General features: G+C 31.4%; 1 protein-coding gene across 1 annotated transcript; it reads left to right on the top strand.

Moving 5' to 3' along the window:
• Positions 1-13,588: 13,588 nt before the first annotated feature.
• Positions 13,589-17,070, top strand: LOC115969549 (U-box domain-containing protein 4). The gene is made up of 2 exons (XM_031089225.1): positions 13,589-14,163; positions 15,965-17,070. The coding sequence occupies exons 1-2, from the start codon at positions 13,838-13,840 to the stop codon at positions 16,818-16,820; spliced, it is 1,182 nt and encodes a 393-aa protein (XP_030945085.1). The 5' UTR covers positions 13,589-13,837; the 3' UTR covers positions 16,821-17,070.
• The last annotated feature ends 3,102 nt before the right edge of the window (positions 17,071-20,172 follow it).

A 20,172-nucleotide genomic window follows, 5' to 3' on the forward strand; every position in this document is an offset into this window, starting at 1 on the left:
AAGTCAAACATTTATAACACATCTCTACCTTAAACGTACGCATGCAGGGATTAGAGGAATGTCACGACTAAGTGAGAAGACCTGGATTCCAGGGCACACAAATAGTGTGTACTAGAGGCACATTAGGTACAGTTGCACATTCATTAGGATAAGGGAGACTCCCTCTGACGCACTGTGCCACACCCCAAGCACTACCCTCGAGTGGTACCAGTCCATTCCTAAAATTAATGGTGCTACACTGGGTATCCTCATTAGTCAGTAGTTTGCTTGAGTAGCATAGTATACACATTTAATGGCTCATGGGAAGGTCAGCCCATGATCATGGCTCCCCATGACTGTGGCTAGCATTGTCCTCCCTCTTTTATTCCTCTCCTTCAGCTCTCTTTCTCTTTCTTCCTGCCAGCAACCAATATTGTATGATTGCAAGCTGTTCTTTAATTTCGACTATGCAAGCGCTAATAGAGTGCTGCCATTTTGTCCTTGTACACCAGGTACTTTCTTGTATTATAAAAGAAATGACATTGGTCACATACTAGGTAAGGAGGAATGAGAGGAAAAAGATAGAAATATATACGATGCAAGAGCAACAAAAAGCTCTATTCCATTGTAAACATTTTTGAGCAAATTGAATCTATACACTTGTAAGGGTATTTAGTTCATACTTGTTAAATATTAGCATTGATACACCATGTTGAATATGCTAGTATAGATGCGGAAGCGAAAGCATTAAGTATAGAATACAATAACATATGAGGGCTACATCCACGGAAGAAATCCTAAAGAATTACATCAATAATATATTATAGTGTAGTATATATCCTGTATTACAATGAATCATAACATGTATATATATGTAGTAGACTATACCCTAGACTAATAGACTTCTTGTACAAGTAGGAGACTTGGCTTGCACACAAAGTAAAATTAGATTTGGGCCTATACTAATGGGCTAATATATCTCTAACAATACTCCATGTTGTGGTTTTGCTTCCCCTTTCTTTGGGATTTTGCACTTACTTTTTGAGTCTATTTAATTTCCTTAAGTAATTTGCATCCATTCTCTTTTTTTTTTTTTTTTTTTTTAATACCATTTTTAGCTTTAACAAATGTTATTTCAAATGTACTAAGATTTGGATTTAGAGATATTCACTTTTATAACCTTTAGAAATCTAATTTGCACGTACAATAATAAAAAGTAATCATCGTGGAGGCAAAGTCATAGGATTCAAATTCTATAATATCTATCAAAAAAAATTGTTTAGAAAGACCACATAAATAGCCATATGAGTCTTGGCCATTATTAAATCCATATTTGTTAAAACTACACCAACCATAATTGGGATATAATAAAAATTTTTCCTAAAATCTGGGAGGAAGAAATGGAAAGAAAAAGTTTTCATTACTTTATTATCAAAAAATGTTCCTAATAGTAGTTCCTAAAGAAAAATAAAAGGAATAATCTAATCATGACATTTCAGTTTTTAATTGTTTGGTTTCCCATGAACAAAAAATATAAAATAGTGGCAAAAAATATTATTGTTATCTTCTTAATGAATAGATTGATTTCAAGATAAATGTTTTAAAGTGAATTACAAAATTCTGTTGGCGCTTCTCTGCTTTGCGACATCATGTTGACTGAGCAGTCCTCTAAAAATCAGTTAGTACAACAAATCGATTTAAAGGGAAAAATTTATATATATCATGAAGATTTGAAATTCATAGATAGACCCACTCCAAGATAATTGTTATGTACCTTTTGAGTCAAGACATTAATGATTTTCGTTTTAGTATAGGTATGATTCAAAACTCGAGCCTCTTTTATGATGATAAGAGAATTGAACTAAGTGCAAACCCAAAAACATGGCCTCCACACCAATCAATACAAGTTCTCTAAAAGATAAAATCAATATAAAAATAGTTCAAGCTCATAATTAATATGAAAAAGTTAAATCCAAGTTATTTGCTTGAGAATTGGGTTTAGTTTTAGCTGTTCTTGAAGGTGATCCGGAGAAGGTGATCAATTCTCTTAAGAATGAATCTTTCTCTTTAGCTTCTTTTGGTCAATTGATACAAGATGCAAATATTTTACGGAATTTTTATATAGTATTAGATTTTCTTATGTTCATTGTGAGCGAAACTCTGTAGCTCACAACCTTGTTAGAAATGTCATGCCACAAAATTTTCTAGTGTGAATGGAAGATGTCACACCACGCAGCGTTGTTGTAATTCAAGCTGATTAAGCTATTGTTACTTAATAAAATTTACAATTTCTTGTGGGTTTCAGTTAGCTCAACTGGAGCTAATTGGTAAAATCTCTAATTGTTAAATAAGAGATCTGAGATTTAATCATCGCCTATACCAAAAACAGATGGATTAAGTTCTAGATGTTTCTATTAAAAACACTAAAAAAATATAATTGAGCTACAAAACATATAGAAAATAAGAACTAAATCTAGTTCAATAGTTCTAGAGTAAAGAATCAGAAAGCATGAGAGTCGCTACCATCAGACTTTAATCTATGTTTTCACGAGCATTCCTCCTTTTTCACGCTCCTATATTTCTATCACATGTTCCATCATTGTGTTTTCCCTTCCCATAAATTTCATTCAAATTATATCACATCACATGCATCCGTCATATCACAATTATAAAGGAAGCGTTTGAGTCAAGCATGTTATTTTTTATATTAAAAAATAATAATAATAAATTAAAGTTAAGGTAAAATCATGTATTTTGAGTGCATGTTTATTTTCAAATTAATGTTTATTGAAATTCAAGCTATTTTATTTTTAATTATATATAATTCGATAATTGAGGAAGGGGATTTAAACCTTAGATATTTATTTCCCTTGAAAATACTATAAGATAGAAACTAATTGAGTTACAGGACTCTTAGCAAAATTCAACTCTACTTAATTGTAATTTATTGCATGGATCTTTTTTAGTAAGAATTGGAGTATTGTTTTTTATGAGTTAATACATATTATTTGTCATTTATTGTTTACCATATTTGTCTTCACTACATCTATTTTAGTGCTATTTTGGATCTCTTTATGTGGCTTTATAATAAGTCATTTAAATATAACAGAATCTCTGTTTTCCATTGACACATTCATCTCTCATTCTTTCTCATTCAGAGTCCAAATCTTTTGTCTCATTTTTCTTACTCCACTCTATACTCCACCAATAAAAACTTTCCACATATTTACCTAATTAATTAATTAATTAATTAATATCATTAATTAATAATGGTAGTAATAATAAGTCAATAATGGTAGTATTTAATCAGTTAAGTGAAAATGTGGCAAGTTTTTATTGGTGGAGTATAGAGTGGAACAGAAAAAATGGGACAGAAGATTTGGACTCTCTCATTCATAGCAAATAAATAATTTTTTTTTTTTTTTAAGAATCAAATAAATAAATATTTAAAAAAATTATTCTTTCATAAAAGTGATAAAATACACATGACCAATGATGTAAAAGGATTCTTATTTTTTTTATTAATAAGAAATTTTTTAATTGTTCAATTGTTAGGGAAGGGAGATTTGAATTTTGAATGTCTCCATTGAAAACATTAGGAAAGATTAGTTGGAAAAAATATTTTATATCAAATGATACCACATCATCCATATCAAAACTCAATAAATGAGAGATATGTGTGTAAAAATAACTACTCACTAACATATGTCTTTTCATTTGTTAGTAGGGTAGTTATTTTTTACTGAGGTCTCACATTTATTGGATGTTGATACCGTTGACATGGTATCATTTGATATCAAATACTTTCTCGGATTAGTAGTTGAGCACTTGAGTTACAAAACTCTTAGCTTATCAATAAAAAATATCTCCATCATTAAACAAATAAATTCGCTTCCATTATGTCATTTAATCAGATAATTACACAACAATTATATTAATATAGAAGCTATTGGAGACTGGAATAACAATTAATTGAGTTGTGAAGCCGTGAGTGGTGTTAGATTTAGAAGCTATTGGACTAAAAATTTATTGAGTATTCAAAGTAGTTAACTTAAAGTCAAATTACATATTTAATGATTCGTGTGACCTTTTATTTGTTTTGGGCAATATGGAGTACATAATAGTAAGCACAAGCAATTATAACTACTCCAGCATTTAATGAGTTATGTAACTTGTTTAGGTAATATAAGCTGATGTTTTTATCCTTCGTCACATAACTGTTGGAGGAAAACTATGTCCAATTTTTTTTTTTTTTTTTAATCTTTTGGCTTCTTCTACATTGGTCTCCTAAAATTCAAAAGTTGGGATTCATAATGAGTTATTCAAATTGGACAATATTTTGTCCACATATAAGGGGATGGGTCAGGACTTAGGAGTCAATGCAGTTATGAATAATGACAGAAATTACCATAATGATTAATTACTTACTTTACGACTCTCAATACGAGGAGGATGCTCATTTTGCAATCTATGTAAAGTTCTAAACTCACTTTATTCCAAACAATAGAACGATGGTTTCAAATTACATCTTTCCAATGAACAAGAACCGTGCGAGTTTCTAGGTAAGGTGCTATATGCTTTGAAAATCAGTTAAGGTAGAAACTCTTGCCCCAAACTGGCTTTGAGCAAATTGGCACCTATAAGAGAAAATTTTTATAAAAAAATATTCTGTTGTTCGGTTGTCCTATATCCAATCAAGTCTCTTTTATGACACATATAAATGAAATTAACCCTAAAAACTTTGAGAGAAGGTTGAGACTACCAAATTCTTTAAGAGAGAGAATTCCTTGTAGTCTCCATACCTTCACCATCTTCCAATTGTCATACTCATTGAGAGGAGATTCAAACCAAACCCTTACAATTTCTTTGTGACGATGGATTGGTGTTGGAAATCATAAAAGTTATCCCAAACCATTAAGTGGTCTTGAAGTATTCAATAGTTTGGATTTACGGTTGGTAGTCGGTTGCTAGCAAGAGCGGGGAGCTCATATACTTGTACATCTACGTAGAACTAAATGTTCTATAAGTGTATTGTATCGCAACTATCTTCATTAGTGAATTCATTTTCTTGGCCAATGACTCAAATAGTTTTTGTTAGTTGTCATTTTTTCTCTTCGTAACTACATCTTGTGTTTGGGTGTGTGAGTTGGGATGTGCAGTGATTTTTTGTTATCCATGCAATTTTGTCATGGGCTAATCAATTGATTTAGACCTAATTTGCTAAATGTGTTAAAAAATTAATAGATACCCGATTTTACGATTCTAAACCAGTAAATTCGATTGTGAAATTTTCAAGTCATAAAACATTTAGTTCAAAAAAATGGACGAAAACATGTTTGTAAAAACTTCAATTGATAAATTTTAGCTAATGTTCTAGTGAGTAATGAAGGGATACATAGGACAATGCAGTGCCGCTAATGCTGATAGAGGAGGAAGCCCCTCTGAAATCATGTTGTGTTTTTCTTTCATGAGACTTGTGTGATCTCCATTTAACCTTTTTTTTATACTTTACCCCAAAAACCAAAAAAAACAAAAACAAAAGGGTAGAGCTTGAAGCTTTGATATGATTTTTTTTTTTTTTTTTTTTGAGAAACAAGTTTTAATATGATTGAATGGGGTTACCCATGATTTGGGTCTAAGTCTAAGGACAAAAATCTGAGGCACTAAAGTATAATAATGATTTGTTTTAAATCTTCTTTTTGGGGGTTGTTTGGTTTTTGTCTTTTTCTTTTTCTTTTTTGTTTTTCGGTTAAAAGGGAATTCTTTTTTATACATTAATAATTCGATAATTCAACTGTTAAAAAATAAATATAGTTTATTGTAGCGATATCCTGCAAATCCCAAACAAAACAAAACACATAAAAAAAAATTGCAGACAGTAATAGTATTCAGTGAGTCGCGGTTCATGCCGGAGTCTTCCTTTATTGGCCAAAAAAGGTTTGCGCACGTGTTTGGTTCACGGTAAGTCCACCCACTGCCGACTCAAAGAATTTGCTGCAATCCTCTAGAGTACAGTTGTGGTTAGATATTAGCATTAAAATCATATCAAGTGGAATGGAACTCTTTTGCCACTCTATGTCACTCAAGACCACATCAAATTGCCCACAATTCAACTTACTCACTTAAGAGTTCCAATCTATAGTTCCCTCTCATAATGATAACTTTTTATCATTAAACCAAGATACTAATTTTTTTTTTTTTCATCTACCCTTCATTTCCCGAAGGAAGTCCTCTGCCCCCCAGAAAGGTAGGTTTCCCTTAAAATACTTTCATCTAATGTAGATCTCGAAGAGGAGAGTATGATGTGAAGAACAAGGGAGAGCAAGAAAGAAATATTCATTGGCAAGATTTTTATTTTTTAGTTGATATTTTTCTATTCTTTCTTGAAGATGAGATGAGAGCATTACGAGCTAGCTAGTTTGTCCATATAGCAAAGACACAGACCAATTTTTAGGTCCTGGTAGGTTCCTGTGATGTCAATTTCTGGTGAAGTCATCTAAGGACCGGTTCTTTGGAAAATATTTGGTTGCAAAGGGACATTTAACTTGCTAATTATTTTAAGATCACAAGCAATTTCGCATTTATTTTAGCAATTATCTTATATATGTGATTGATTGTGACTGATTTTCTGTTACTTTCATATAAACTTTTTTTCTCATTACTCACAGTCAGTCATATCAAATTTTTCTTAATTTAATCCAAACATGTAGGGCCCAAACACAATCTCTTCAAGACATGTATTGGTGTTTCAGATCTCCACATCTAAGGCATGATTGTAGTTTGGAGGAGGAATAATAAAAAATAAGATTAAAAACTGAATGGAAACAAATTTTCTCCCACTTTTATACATGTGGTTGGTTTCCATAGGTTTCTTATCACGATCTTTAGTGCCTCGGAGTTGAAAGGGTTTTAAAATTATTACTTCACTATTAAACAAATGTTTCCCTTTCTTTCTCTCATCTTCTACCAACTCTTCTTCTATCACAATTCCATGCTTTTGCTCCACCAAATAAAACATTTTCCACGTCAATTCCAAGTTCTCATCCATTATTTCCCTCAAGACCAGCTAGGCCTAAAAAAATTCCACTCTTACGTGGGATCACAATTTATAGAATGATATGACATAACTTTCACATAACTGAATACTTACGAGAAACCTGAGGTTTAAAGAATGAAAGACCAACCGTGTGTTTTTGAAGTTTGAAGATAAAAATAGTTACGTCTTACCTTTATTTAAATATTTTAAAATTTAAGTTGGAGAAAGAGAAATTTATTACTCACTTATGTTTGAATGCTTAAATATTAAATAGGAGAAAAGAGGGGAGAGAAATGATCATATTAAAGAAATAGATATAAATTGACATAATAAAGAAAAAATTGATAATTTTTTTAAATATAAGTGGAACCCCTTCTCTCCCCCTACCAAATCTCTTACCCCTCCAAATCCCTTCAAACCCTTCTCTTTTCCTTTTAAAAAACATCCAAGCTAGGGAACAATTAATTTTCATCCTTAAAAAGATTAACTTCATTCAATTATAGGAAACAAAAAAAGGTTAAATAAAACCTAAAATAATATTAGTAGAAGTAAGAAAATGATAAATTACAAAAGTGATGATATATCCAACAAATTGAAAGAAAAATACACACATTTATTTTTATTAAAAAAAACACAACATTTATTGAACAAAGTAAGAAATATTCTAATCAAATGTATATTGCATTTAGTAGTAGAGAGCTTTTCACCCCTTAAAACAAGTTGCAGTCAGAGGATTCAAACCCAAGTTTTTTGTATAGGAATTGAGTTCCATATAGTTCAATTAGTAAATCTTCTTGTCATCAAATAATTGATATGCGTTTGAATCTTGTCTACACTAAAACTAGTTGGTATTTCGGCTTGATAATTGTACAGTCACCAAGTATAAAACCAAGGGTGCGTGGGTCTTTCAACAAGTCAAACATTTATAACACATCTCGACCTTACACGTACACATGCAGGGATTAGAGGAATGTCACGACCAAGTGAGAAGACCTGGATTCCAGGGCACACAAATAGTGTGTACTAGAGGCACATTAGGTACAGTTGCACATTCATTAGGATAAGGGAGACTCCCTCTGACGTACTGTGCCACACCCCAAGCACTACCCTAGAGTGGTACCAGACCATTCCTAAAATTAATGGTGCTACACTGGGTATCCTCATTAGTCAGTAGTTTGCTTGAGTAGCATAGTATACACATTTAATGGCTCATGGGAAGGTCAGCCCATGATCATGGCTCCCCATGACTGTGGCTAGCATTGTCCTCCCTCTTTTATTCCTCTCCTTCAGCTCTCTTTCTCTTTCTTCCTGCCAGCAACCAATATTGTATGATTGCAAGCTGTTCTTTAATTTGGACTATGCAAGCGCTAATAGAGTGCTGCCATTTTGTCCTTGTACACCAGGTACTTTCTTGTATTATAAAAGAAATGACATTGGTCACATACTAGGTAAGGAGGAATGAGAGGAAAAAGATAGAAATATATACGACGCAAGAGCAACAAAAAGCTCTATTCCATTGTAAACATTTTTGAGCAAATTGAATCTATACACTTGTAAGGGTATTTAGTTCATACTTGTTAAATATTAGCATTGATACACCATGTTGAATATGTTAGTATAGATGCAGAAACGAAAGCATTAAGTATAGAATACAATAACATATGAGGGCTACATCCACGGAAGAAATCCTAAAGGGCTACATCAATAATATATTATAGTGTAGTACAAATCATGTGTTACAATGAATCATAACATGTATATATATGTAGTAGACTAAACTCTAGACTAATAGACTTCTTGTACAAGTAGGAGACTTAGAGCCTGTTTGGGTAAACCTTTTTCGTCACTCAATTTCCGTCACTCATCACTCATCACTCAATTTTTCACATCCGTTTGCCTTCATCACTCAGTTTTCATCACTCACTATTTTTTACACTATTTGGAGGGCCCACGCCTGTCACAGTGCAATTTTTTTTTTTTTTCCACTAGCAGCTTCTTCTTTTTTTTTTTTTTCCTCCTGGGTTGGCTTTCGGTCTGGGTTTTTTTTTTTTTTTTTTTTTTTTTTTTTGTTTTTTTTCACTAAGTTTGGTGAGTCTAGGTACTAAAGGAAAAAAAAAAAAAAAAAAAAATAGAACAGAACAGACGAACCAGTAAAAAAAAAAGGAACGAACAGCCAACGCCAACCAGGAAAAAAAAAAAAAAAGGAACGAATAGCCAACGCCAACCCAAAAAAAAAAAAAAGAAGGAACGAACAGGCAATGCCAACCAGAAAAAAAAAAAAAAAAAAAAAAAAAAAAAAAAAAAAAAAAAAAAAAAAAAAAGGAACGAACAGCCAACGCCAACCTAGAAAAAAAAAAAAGTCAAAAGGTGGTCAAAAGTTGCGGCTGTGGGTTCCTCATGTGTGTTTATTTACGGAAATGCCATTGAGTTATGAGTTATAGAAACTGAAAACAGCCTTTTGTTGTTTTCAGTTTTCATAACTCATAACTCAAAAATCAGAGAATTGAGTGATGGAAACAGAGTTATCGTTTGGCCAAACAACCTTTTTGCTATGGGTCTCATCATTTTTGAGTTATGAGTTATGGAAACTGAGAATTGAGTTACGGAAACACTTAAACCAAACAGGCTCTTAGCTTGCACACAAAGTAGAATTAGGTTTGGGCCTATGCTAATAGGCTAATATATCTCTAACAATACTCCATGTCGTGGTTTTGCTTCCCCTTTCTTTGGGATTTTACACATACTTTCTGAGTCTATTTAATTTCCTTAAGTAATTTGCATCCATTCTCCCTTTCTTTTTTTTCTTTTTTTTCCTTTGCAGTAGAAAAATATCATTTTTAGCTTTAACAAATGTTATTTCAAATGTACTAAGATTTGGATTTAGAGATATTCACTTTTATAACCTTTAGAAATCTAATTTGCACGTACAATAATAAAGAGTAATCATCGTGGAGGCGAAGTCATAGGATTCAAATCCTATAATATCTATAAAAAAAAAATTGTTTAGAAAGACCACATAAATAGCCATATGAGTCTTGGCCATTATTAAATCCATATTTGTTAAAACTACACCAACCATAATTGGGATATAATAAAAACTTTTCCTAAAATCTGGGAGGAAAAAGAAATGGAAAGAAAAAGTTTTCATTACTTTATTATCAAAAAATGTTCCTAATAGTAGTTCCTAAAGAAAAATAAAAGGAATTATCTAATCATGACATTTCTGTTTTTAATTGTTTGGTTTCCCATGAACCAAAAATAGAAAATAGCGGCAAAAAATATTATTGTTATCTTCTAAATGAATAGATTGATTTCAGATAAATGTTTTAAAGTGAATTACCAAATTCTGTTGGTGCTTCTCTGCTTTGCGACCTCATGTTAACTAAGCAGTCCTCTAAAAATCAGTTAGTACAACAAATCGATTTAAAGGGAAAAATTTATATATATCATGAAGATTTGAAATTCATAGATAGACCCGCTCCAAGATAATTGTTATGTACCTTTGAGTCAAGACATTAATGATTTTCGTTTTAGTATAGGTATGATTCAAAACTCGAGCCTCTTGTATGATGATAATTAAGAGAATTGAACTAATTGCAAACCCAAAATGATGGCCTCCACACCAATCAATACAAGTTCTCTAAAAGATAACATCAATATAAAAATAGGTCAAGCTCATAATTAATATGAAAAAGTTAAATCCAAGTTATTTGCTTGAGAATTGGGTTTAGTTTTAACTGTTCTTGAAGGTGATCCGGAGTTGGTGATCAATTCTCTTAAGAATGAATCTTTCTCTTTAGCTTCTTTTGGTCATTTGATACAGGATGCAAATTTTTTACAGAGTTTTTATATAGTATTAGATTTTCTTGTGTTCATTGTGAGAGAAACTCTATAGTTCACAACCTTGCTAGACATGTCATGTCACAAAATTTTCTAGTGTGAATGGAAGATGTCACACCATACAACATTGTTGTAATTCAAGCTGATTTGGCTATTGTTACTTAATAAAATTTACAGCTTCTTGTGAGATCCAGTTAGTTCAACTGGTAAAATATCTGATTGTTGAATAAGAAATCTGAGATTTAATCTCTGCCTATACCAAAAACTGATGGATTTAAATTCTAGATGTTTCTATTAAAAACACTAAAAAAAATATAATTGAGCTACAAAACATATAGAAAATAAGAACTAAAACTAGTTCAATAGTTCTAGAGTAAAGAATCAGAAAGCATGAGAGTCGCTACCATCAGACTTTAATCTATCTTTTCATGAGCATTCCTCCTTTTTCACGCTCCTATATTTCTATCACATGTTCCATCATTGTGTTTTCCCTTCCCATAAATCTCATTCAAATTATATCACATGCACCCGTCATTTTACAATTATAAAGGAAGCGTTTGAGTCAAGCATGTTATTTTTTATTAAAAAAAAAATTTAAAGTTAAGGTAAAATCATGTATTTTGAATGCATGTTTATTTTCAAATTAATATTTATTAAAATTCATGCTATTTAATTTTTAATTTTTTATAATTTGATAATTGAGGAAAGGGATTTAAATCCTAGATATTTCCCTTAAAAATACCAAAAGATAGAAACCAATTGAATTGAGTTACAAAACTCTTAGCAAAATTCAACTCTACTTAATTGCAATTTATTGCATGGATCTTTTTTTGTAAGAATTGGAGTATTGTTTTTTATGAGTTAATGCATATTATTTGTCATTTATTGTTTACCATATTTGTCTTCAGTACATCTATTTTAGTGCTATTTTGGATCTCTTTATGTGGCTTTATAATAAGTTATTTAAATATAATTGAATCTCTGTTTTCCATTGACACATTCATCTTTCTTTCTTTCTCATTCATTGCGAATAAATATATAAAAAAATTTTCTTTCTTAAAAGTGATAAAATACACATGACCAATGATGTAAAAGGATTCTCATTTTTTTTTATTAATGAGAATTTTTTTAATAGTTCAATTGTTAGGGATGAGAGATTTGAATTTTAAATGTTTCCATTAAAAACACTAGGAAGGATTAGTAGGAAAAAATATTTTGTATCAAATGATATCACATCATCTGTATCAAAACCCAATAAATGAGAAATATGTGTGAAAAAATAACTACTCACTAACATATGTCTTTCTTTTGTTAGTGAGATAGTTATTTTTTACTGAGGTGTCTTACATTTATTAGATTTTAATACCGTTTACATGGTATCAAAATACCTTCTCGGATTAGTAGTTGAGCACTTGAATTACAAAACTCTTAGCTTATCAATAAAAAATGTCTCCATCATTAAATAGATAAATTCGCTTCCATTATGTCATTTAATCAGATAATTACACAACAGTTATAATAATTTAGAAGCTATTGGAGATTGGAATAACAATTAATTGAGTTGTGAAGCCGTGAGTGGTGTTAGATTTAGAAGCTATTGGACTAAAAATTTATTGAGTATTCAAAGTAGTAACTTAAAGTCAAATTTCATATTTAATGATTCGTGTGACTTTTTATTTTTTTTGGGCAATATGAAATACATAAGCACAAGCAGTTATAACTACTCCAACATTTAATGAGTTATGTAACTTGTTTAGGTAATATAAGCTGATGTTTAGCAAAAAAAATAAGCTGATGTTTTTATCCATCGTCACATAACTGTTGGAGGAAAACTTTGTCCAAAAAAAAATTGTCGAATAGAATTATTCCGTTTGTTAATAATTCCTCAAGTAATTCTAGAATCACACCCTTTATAATACACTTTATCACACTATTTTTCACAACTATTTTATACAATAGACTATGATTAATTATGTGTCACTTTTACCTGGACCTACAACTTTTTCTCTCCCATTTACGGTCTATCACATTAAAGTTGTGAACCTATCATTATCATTATTTTTTTATTTGCCAATTACTGCTTATTAAGTTAGCAATTTATATATTAAAAAATTCATAAAATAGTTAATAGATTTAGCATTTTTCTTTTCTACTTTCCCCTTACTAGTTTGTAAGAAAATTGACTTTATAGAGCTGCTAAGAATTTCCAAAGTTAAAGGTGGAGACAGATGCCATATCAAGGAAGGCATTGATCAATGGCCAAAAGACAAAGAAGTTCCCCCCCCCCCCCCCACACCAATCACAAGCTCTATGATAGATATAAGATAGGATTAAGTTAAGTGTCACAAACTTTTCCACAATTTTACCAGAACTTTGCTATATGCCAACTTGTAAATAGTAGAAATAAAATAGTAGGTCCATATAAATTCACGATTTCACCATCCATGAATCATTACACAGTAAAGTTGTGGAAAAATTTATGACACTAAACTTATTCATAAGATATGTATGAATTTTATTATTTAAATAATAAATAATAATTTATAATTCATCAACCTTGCTTTTTACCGAACAACCCAAACCAACAACTGCCAAACAAGAAAGAAAAGCCGTTGAAAGTTGAAAACAAAAAAAAAAAAGAAAAAAAAAAGCAAATGAATAATAAGAAGCAAATCAACAAACGACAACAACAACAAATAAAATAAATAAAACAAAAATAAAAAGATACCACACTTCCTTTCTTCCCCCTACCTCTACCGTCCTACTCCTACTCCTATTCCTAGTTCCTACCCCCCCAATCCCACACCTCTCCTTTCTCTCTCTCTCTCTCTCTCTCTCTTTATATCTCTTCTCTCTCTTTCTTCCTTCCTTCAATTCTGCTCTTCTTTCAATTCTGCATAATACATACAGAGTAGTATATAGTCTCTCTCTTTCTTTCTTTCTTTCAATTCTGCATAATACATACAGAGTTAGTATATAGTGATGGAGTCCGCTGCAGACAATCATAGCACCGACTCCAATTCCGAGGCCGACAATAACATGACCCGACCCATATCCTCCTCTTCTTCCTCCTCCGCTGTCCAGCGAGCCCTTCTCCTGATCCAATCGGACGACTCCGATTCCAAGCTCCAAGCAGCCCGCGAGATCCGACGGCTCACCAAAACCTCCCAGCGGTGTCGCCGCCAGCTCTCCGAAGCCGTGAAGCCACTCGTCTCCATGCTCCGAGTCCGAGTCGACTCGCCCGAGTCACAGCCCCAACACGAAGCTGCCCTCCTCGCCCTCCTTAACCTCGCCGTCAAAGACGAAAAGTAAGTTCAAATTATTGTTCTTTGCTTCAGATTTCATTCTAGGATATTGCGTAAAACTTTGTTATACCTTTTTGTGTTTTTTAATTAATATTTAGTTATTTATTTGGAGAAATATAATAATAATAATAAGAAGAAAAAAAAAATAAAAATATCCAACCATAGCCATATATACTTTTTCCTCGGATTCATCAATTTGGTTGAAAAAGTTGTAGTGGTTTGGTATGGTGTTCCAAGATTCTGATGTTTATTCGTTCTCTCTCTTAAAGTTTTAAATATTTTTCTCTTTAATCTTATTGGTTGGTGAGAATATGGGCACGAAAAGATATACCAACAGCAACAATGAAGGAAAAACAAATATGCTACATATTGTTTTTATTTTTTTTCATTTATTCTTCAATATTATTTATAAAAATAAAAATAAACTTCAATATTAAATATTTGAATGTGAAATAAAAATAAATAATGATTAACCTTTTTTTCTTCTTATAAATTTGTTATTAGACACGTGATTTTTTTTTTTTTTTTAAAGTTGTTATATTTATTGTAGCATAAAATGATTCTATCTATGTTAATTTCAATCTGCTTTTTTTTTTTTTTTTTTTTTTTGGGTTTGGAAGGAATTGGATGCTTAATAATATAATTAAATAATAATAAAAATAATAATTATGTGGTTGAAACTGGAAAGTGTGATCGGATTCCATGAGGGGTGGTAGTTCTTTGGTTCACATGTTACTCTTCCTTTTTGCTTTTTTATTTTTATTTTTTTTATATCTTGTCTTTCAAGTTATTGTTGCTGTATTATAATGTGTTGTGGGTTCGCTTCTGTTTGCTGATGTAGAAAGTAGAAACAAATCATATACCTTATGTGAGTTTGAAGGGTTCTACCCTTCTTTCCTTTTTTTTCACTTTTAATTTTACCCTTTTGCGTGTTTGTGCGTTTTACTTCTTCTTTTTTTCAAAGTCGTAGTATTTACTTTTTTTTTTTTTTCTATCTGTCTTTCTTTTTCTTTTTCTTTTTTGTCCTTTTTTTTGGTTTATCCTTCCTCCCTAATTATCATTTCCGGGATAACTTTTTACCCAATTGATTTAAATAAAAGTAATATTGGTCCAATTACAACCAGTCATGTTAACAATTATGAAAAATATTGTGTTCTTAATATGATTTTATACCAACAAAAAAAAGTGTGTAATACATGCTAAGTAATTAAGGAGAACTATTATGCAGTTCATATGAGATAAGATGATAGAATCAAAGCATCCTAATATTTGAAATTATAACGCATGCATTTTCGTTATAGTTAGTTGACAATTTTAACTTTAAGTTATGTTCAAGTATTTGTTATGTTCAAGTATTAATTATGTCGTCAGGCTTGTGCATACTTATCTGAGGAAGTATATTTAAGAATGAAAATCCTCTATTCTACTATGAGTATTCTACTTTATGCCCCATCAACTACAGATTGTCATTGGATTTTTTTCCATCTTAAATTTCGGCTACTTTATAAGGAAACATGTGGTTGTTGTCCATCTGTATAGATTCTAGTTGAATTCCAGTTTTTGCATTAAATGTTTTCCTTTTTAGTTTCGATGTGCTCTCTCTTGCTTTAAGGTGGATTACATTCAATCTCATATTGGACATCAAGAATTGCATAATGGACAACAATCAAATGTTTCCTTGTTAACTTAATTGCTTGGATGATATAAATGATATAATACCTTTCACTCTTCTAGCAGATTTTGTAGACAAAATTAATTTAGACAGTGTACAAAGGAAGTCTAATACTTGTTTTTTACATTGCAGGAATAAGATCAGCATTGTGGAAGCTGGTGCCTTGGAACCCATAATTAGTTTCCTCAAGTCACAAGATTTAAACCTACAGGAGTATGCCACTGCTTCTCTGCTTACTCTATCTGCTTCAACCGTCAACAAGCCAATTATAACTGCTTCTGGTGCCATTCCTCTCCTTGTGCAAGTCCTTAAACATGGAAGCCCACAAGCCAGGGCTGATGCAGTAATGGCCCTTTCCAACCTCTCAACACACCCAAATAATCTTCATGTCATTCTTGAAACCAAACCAATCCCGTCAATAGTTAATTTGCTTAAAAACTGTAAAAAATCTTCAAAAACTGCTGAAAAATGCAGTGCTCTCATAGAGTCTTTAGTGGGTTTCGAGGAAGGCAGAATTGCTTTGACATCAGAAGAAGGTGGAGTGCTTGCAGTGGTTGAGGTGCTTGAAAATGGCTCTCTCCAAAGTCGAGAGCATGCAGTGGGAGCATTGCTGACAATGTGTCAGAGTGATCGATGTAAATATAGGGAACCAATTCTTAGAGAAGGGGTAATACCTGGACTTCTTGAGCTCACTGTTCAAGGAACACCCAAGTCTCAATCTAAAGCACAAATGCTCTTGCAGCTGCTGAGAGAGTCTCCATATCCAAGATCCGAGCTTCAACCTGACACACTGGAGAACATAGTGTGTAACATTATATCTCAAATTGATGGAGAGGAACAATCCGGAAAAGCAAAGAAGATGCTAGCAGAGATGGTGCAAGTTAGCATGGAACAGAGCTTGAGACATTTACAACAAAGGGCTTTGGTATGCACACCAACTGAGAAGCTGCCTATTGCTAGTTGTACTTCTGAAGTTTCTTCAAAATGATCGATTTGGTTTACACCTTTGTCTTTTCCACATGGGGTTTGTAAAATGTAATTTTCCATAGCATAAAAAGAAAAAAAAAAAATAGTAAGGAATGCCAGTCCAGGCCGTCTATGGTGGTATCGGGTGACTGGTAAATGTCAATAAACTTAAAAGGTTGTTTGAAGTTAAAAGCATAATTTTGTAGTTGGTTTGTAAAGGGACTTGCTGTATTAATAGTGTTATACAAATGGTACAGTTCTTCTTTTTTCCATTTGTTTATGTACCATAATTTTTCCTTGTATGATAAGGTTGACCTATGCAGAGTTACAGAAATCATGGCTGAAGTTTCTTGAGTCCATTGATATTTTTGAATTGAAAAGGCAGTTAAAAAAGTTGATAACTTTTTTTATTTTTCATGAAAAGTTTCTTAAAATGGATAATTAATGTATGTCATTAACTAGACCCAAGAAGAAATTTCAAATGAAATTACACAGATTGTAAATCACCAGAAGAAATCAGTTTTCTAAGTCTTTTGGAAATTAAATATTCAGCTATGACACCATCTGATGGTTGTTTGTAAATCATTTGATCACTCTCATGTGATAAATGACACAGATACAGTAATTCCTGAGGCTGCTTCTGGTTCAAGATTGATGGGCCTCGGGTCAGCATCTGTTTGTTGTTTGTTGAATTGATCTTTGCTTTGATCAGTGTCAAAATTTAAGTCATCGTTGGCTTGAATCCTCAATTTTTGTTTTCACTGTAATTGAAGTTTCTGGAATCTTTGAAGTATGATTGATTCCCGAACTGATAAAAATAAAAGTTACGTAGCCTGACCAAACTAGACTTGTCAGAGTTAGGAAATTCAATTCTTAAAGGTTGCATTCACTTGTCATAGCAGTTTAACGGTTTGTTACCTTTTCTTGTGTACAAATCCTAAGGTAGGACTTGACCCACGTCACTCAACTACTTTGCCGTTTCACAGATTTTTATTTAATAGTCTAGACTTTTTGTGGTTCCAGTTTTCAGTTTTATTGATTGACACTGTTTTGTTTTAATTGCATTCCATGTTGATTTTGTACCTTATGTTAATTGCATATACAGGCTTTGGCCATGTGTAGCTCGTGAAAAGCCTTTTGCTGTAATGTTACAACATTGACATTCTATCTCATATTGAGAAATGCCTTAGAAGCATTGAATTTATCCTTACACTGAGGGAGAAAATCAAGGAACAGGAAAGGAATAAATTTTTTAAAAAAAGTTTAATTACGATTTTGGTCCCTAATTTTGCCTCATGTTTTAAAATGGTTTCTAATGTTTTAAAAGTGCCTAACATTTTGATAATACGTTAAAATAGTCCTTGTTATTAAATAGTGGATGAAAAAAAAAAAACTATTCTAAATTACAAATTCTACCTTTTAACTTTGACCAAAATTCAAATTATTCCTATAACTTTAAATTCGTTTAATTGATTATCTAAGCTTCGAGTTTATTCAATTAAGGCATTTTTGTTAACTTCTGTTAGATGTTGCTGTTTTAAAAAATTGAGGAAAAACATTTTAAAAATACATAGATTTTTTTTAAGCTCTTCTTTTTTCTTCACCTTTTCCAAACTACCACTATCCTATACAGAAAGTGCTTGATCACAAATTGCTTATTATACCTACTTATGAAATCATACCCCAAAAAAGAGAGGAGGTAGGGTACTGTAGAATCCCCCAAATGAAAACAACCTGGTCTTATCTTCAAAACCCCATTAAACCACTTTAGTCTTCAAAACCCCCGAAACTATTTCAAATTTTCCATATATTTTTCATGATTCTCAAGAACCAGGAAATGGAATAGCATAAAATCTGAAAATAAAAAATAAAAGTGAATGAACAAAAGTGAATATGAAATTATGAAGAAAAGAAAAATGGTAAAGCAATGAGGTGAGCAATTGAACAAAAGTGAAATGATAGGATAAAAAATGAAACAAAGTGGGGGCAAAATGACCATACCTTTATCAAGCAAGTGTTTGAATCAAATTTTGCTTGGGATTTTTTTCCTACTGCAAATGAAAGATCCAATATAAAATAAAATTTTATTCTAGAACCCGAGACTATGAAAAAATGGTAAAGGAAGGAGACGAATAATATTCAAAATTTAATGATAGAATGACCCAAAAAAAAAAAATCATACCTTAATCCAATGAACGTGAAGGTAGAACTAATCCCATCGTATACAATTCCAAAATTAGAAAGGCTAAGCACATAACCCCCAAAAAAAAAGGTAAAATGTGCTCATTATTTTTTTAAAATAAAAAATCAAATACTTGAGCACTTTCAAAAAGTAAATATGAATGAAAATTTGGACTGATAGGAGACATCTAATCAAGTAAGAAACCATTATCAATCAAAATGAAAAATGTAGAAAAACCCACCTAGCTTCAAGATCATAGGCACAAAATGAAGGAATTGGAGATATAGTGCAATGAAGAGGGAAAAAAATGTGTGCTGGGTTTGGTAGTTTTCTAGTTTTACTTTTAAAGATGATCATATCTTATCTAATTGTGATGATTATAGTTTTAAATATGAAGGTTTTTTTTTTATTTAAATTTTATGGAAAAAAAGAGTAAAGGTTTTTCAAAGAATGTGGATTTTTTTTTAAAGAAATGTTTTAAACGTGATTTTAACATTTGAATTTGGCAAGAAAAAAAAGAGGGTGGAGGAATGGAGATTAGTTATAATTGTTAAATAGATAAAAAATTGAATTAAAACTTTTTTTTGAGGGGGAAATTGAATTAAAACTTAAATAGATGAGAAGTTCCAAACGGTTTTAATTTTTGAAGTAGATTTCCCCAAAATTTTAGTTGTGATAAACTTAATGACATTTGAATTTGTGTAGTGGGACGGTGGGAGAGTAGAAGTTTATCTAAACTCAAGGATTTTGAAAATTGGTGATATGACTTATTTGCCCCCTAATAATTACAATTGGTTAACTTTTTACCTCTTACATAGTGATAAATTTTTATTATCGGACCAAGTCACCAATCAGGTTTTGGTGTAGACGAGGATTAAACATCGATCTTTTATTAAAAAATCAGAGACTTTACCAGTTGAACTAACTGGAACTTACTTGGACGTGTATTTGAAAGTGGCATAGTCGACCTCAGCAATAATAAAAGTGATATAGAGAAAAGAATAGGATAATGATAAGTATTTCTTTTTTAAAGTATCAGTAATTTGAATTCAAATAGAATATGTTTTTTCTCAAAAATAAAAAATAGAACATGTTTATTCCCCTAAAAATATAGAAAATGTTTGTTTTAATATATAAAAAAACACATAAAAAAGGTCGGTAAAAGGTGATTTTTTTAAATTTTACCGGGGGT

The sequence above is a fragment of the Quercus lobata genome, chromosome 11, assembly GCF_001633185.2.
Source record: "Quercus lobata isolate SW786 chromosome 11, ValleyOak3.0 Primary Assembly, whole genome shotgun sequence".
Classification (NCBI taxonomy): domain Eukaryota; kingdom Viridiplantae; phylum Streptophyta; class Magnoliopsida; order Fagales; family Fagaceae; genus Quercus; species Quercus lobata.

Excerpts from the sequence above, each read along its gene's own strand:
- LOC115969549 (XM_031089225.1), top strand. The coding sequence starts at position 13,838 with ATGGAGTCCGCTGCAGACAATCATAGCACCGACTCCAATTCCGAGGCC. Across the intron at positions 14,164-15,964 it reads CTCGCCGTCAAAGACGAAAA|GAATAAGATCAGCATTGTGG; the intron begins GTAAGTTCAAAT and ends TTTACATTGCAG.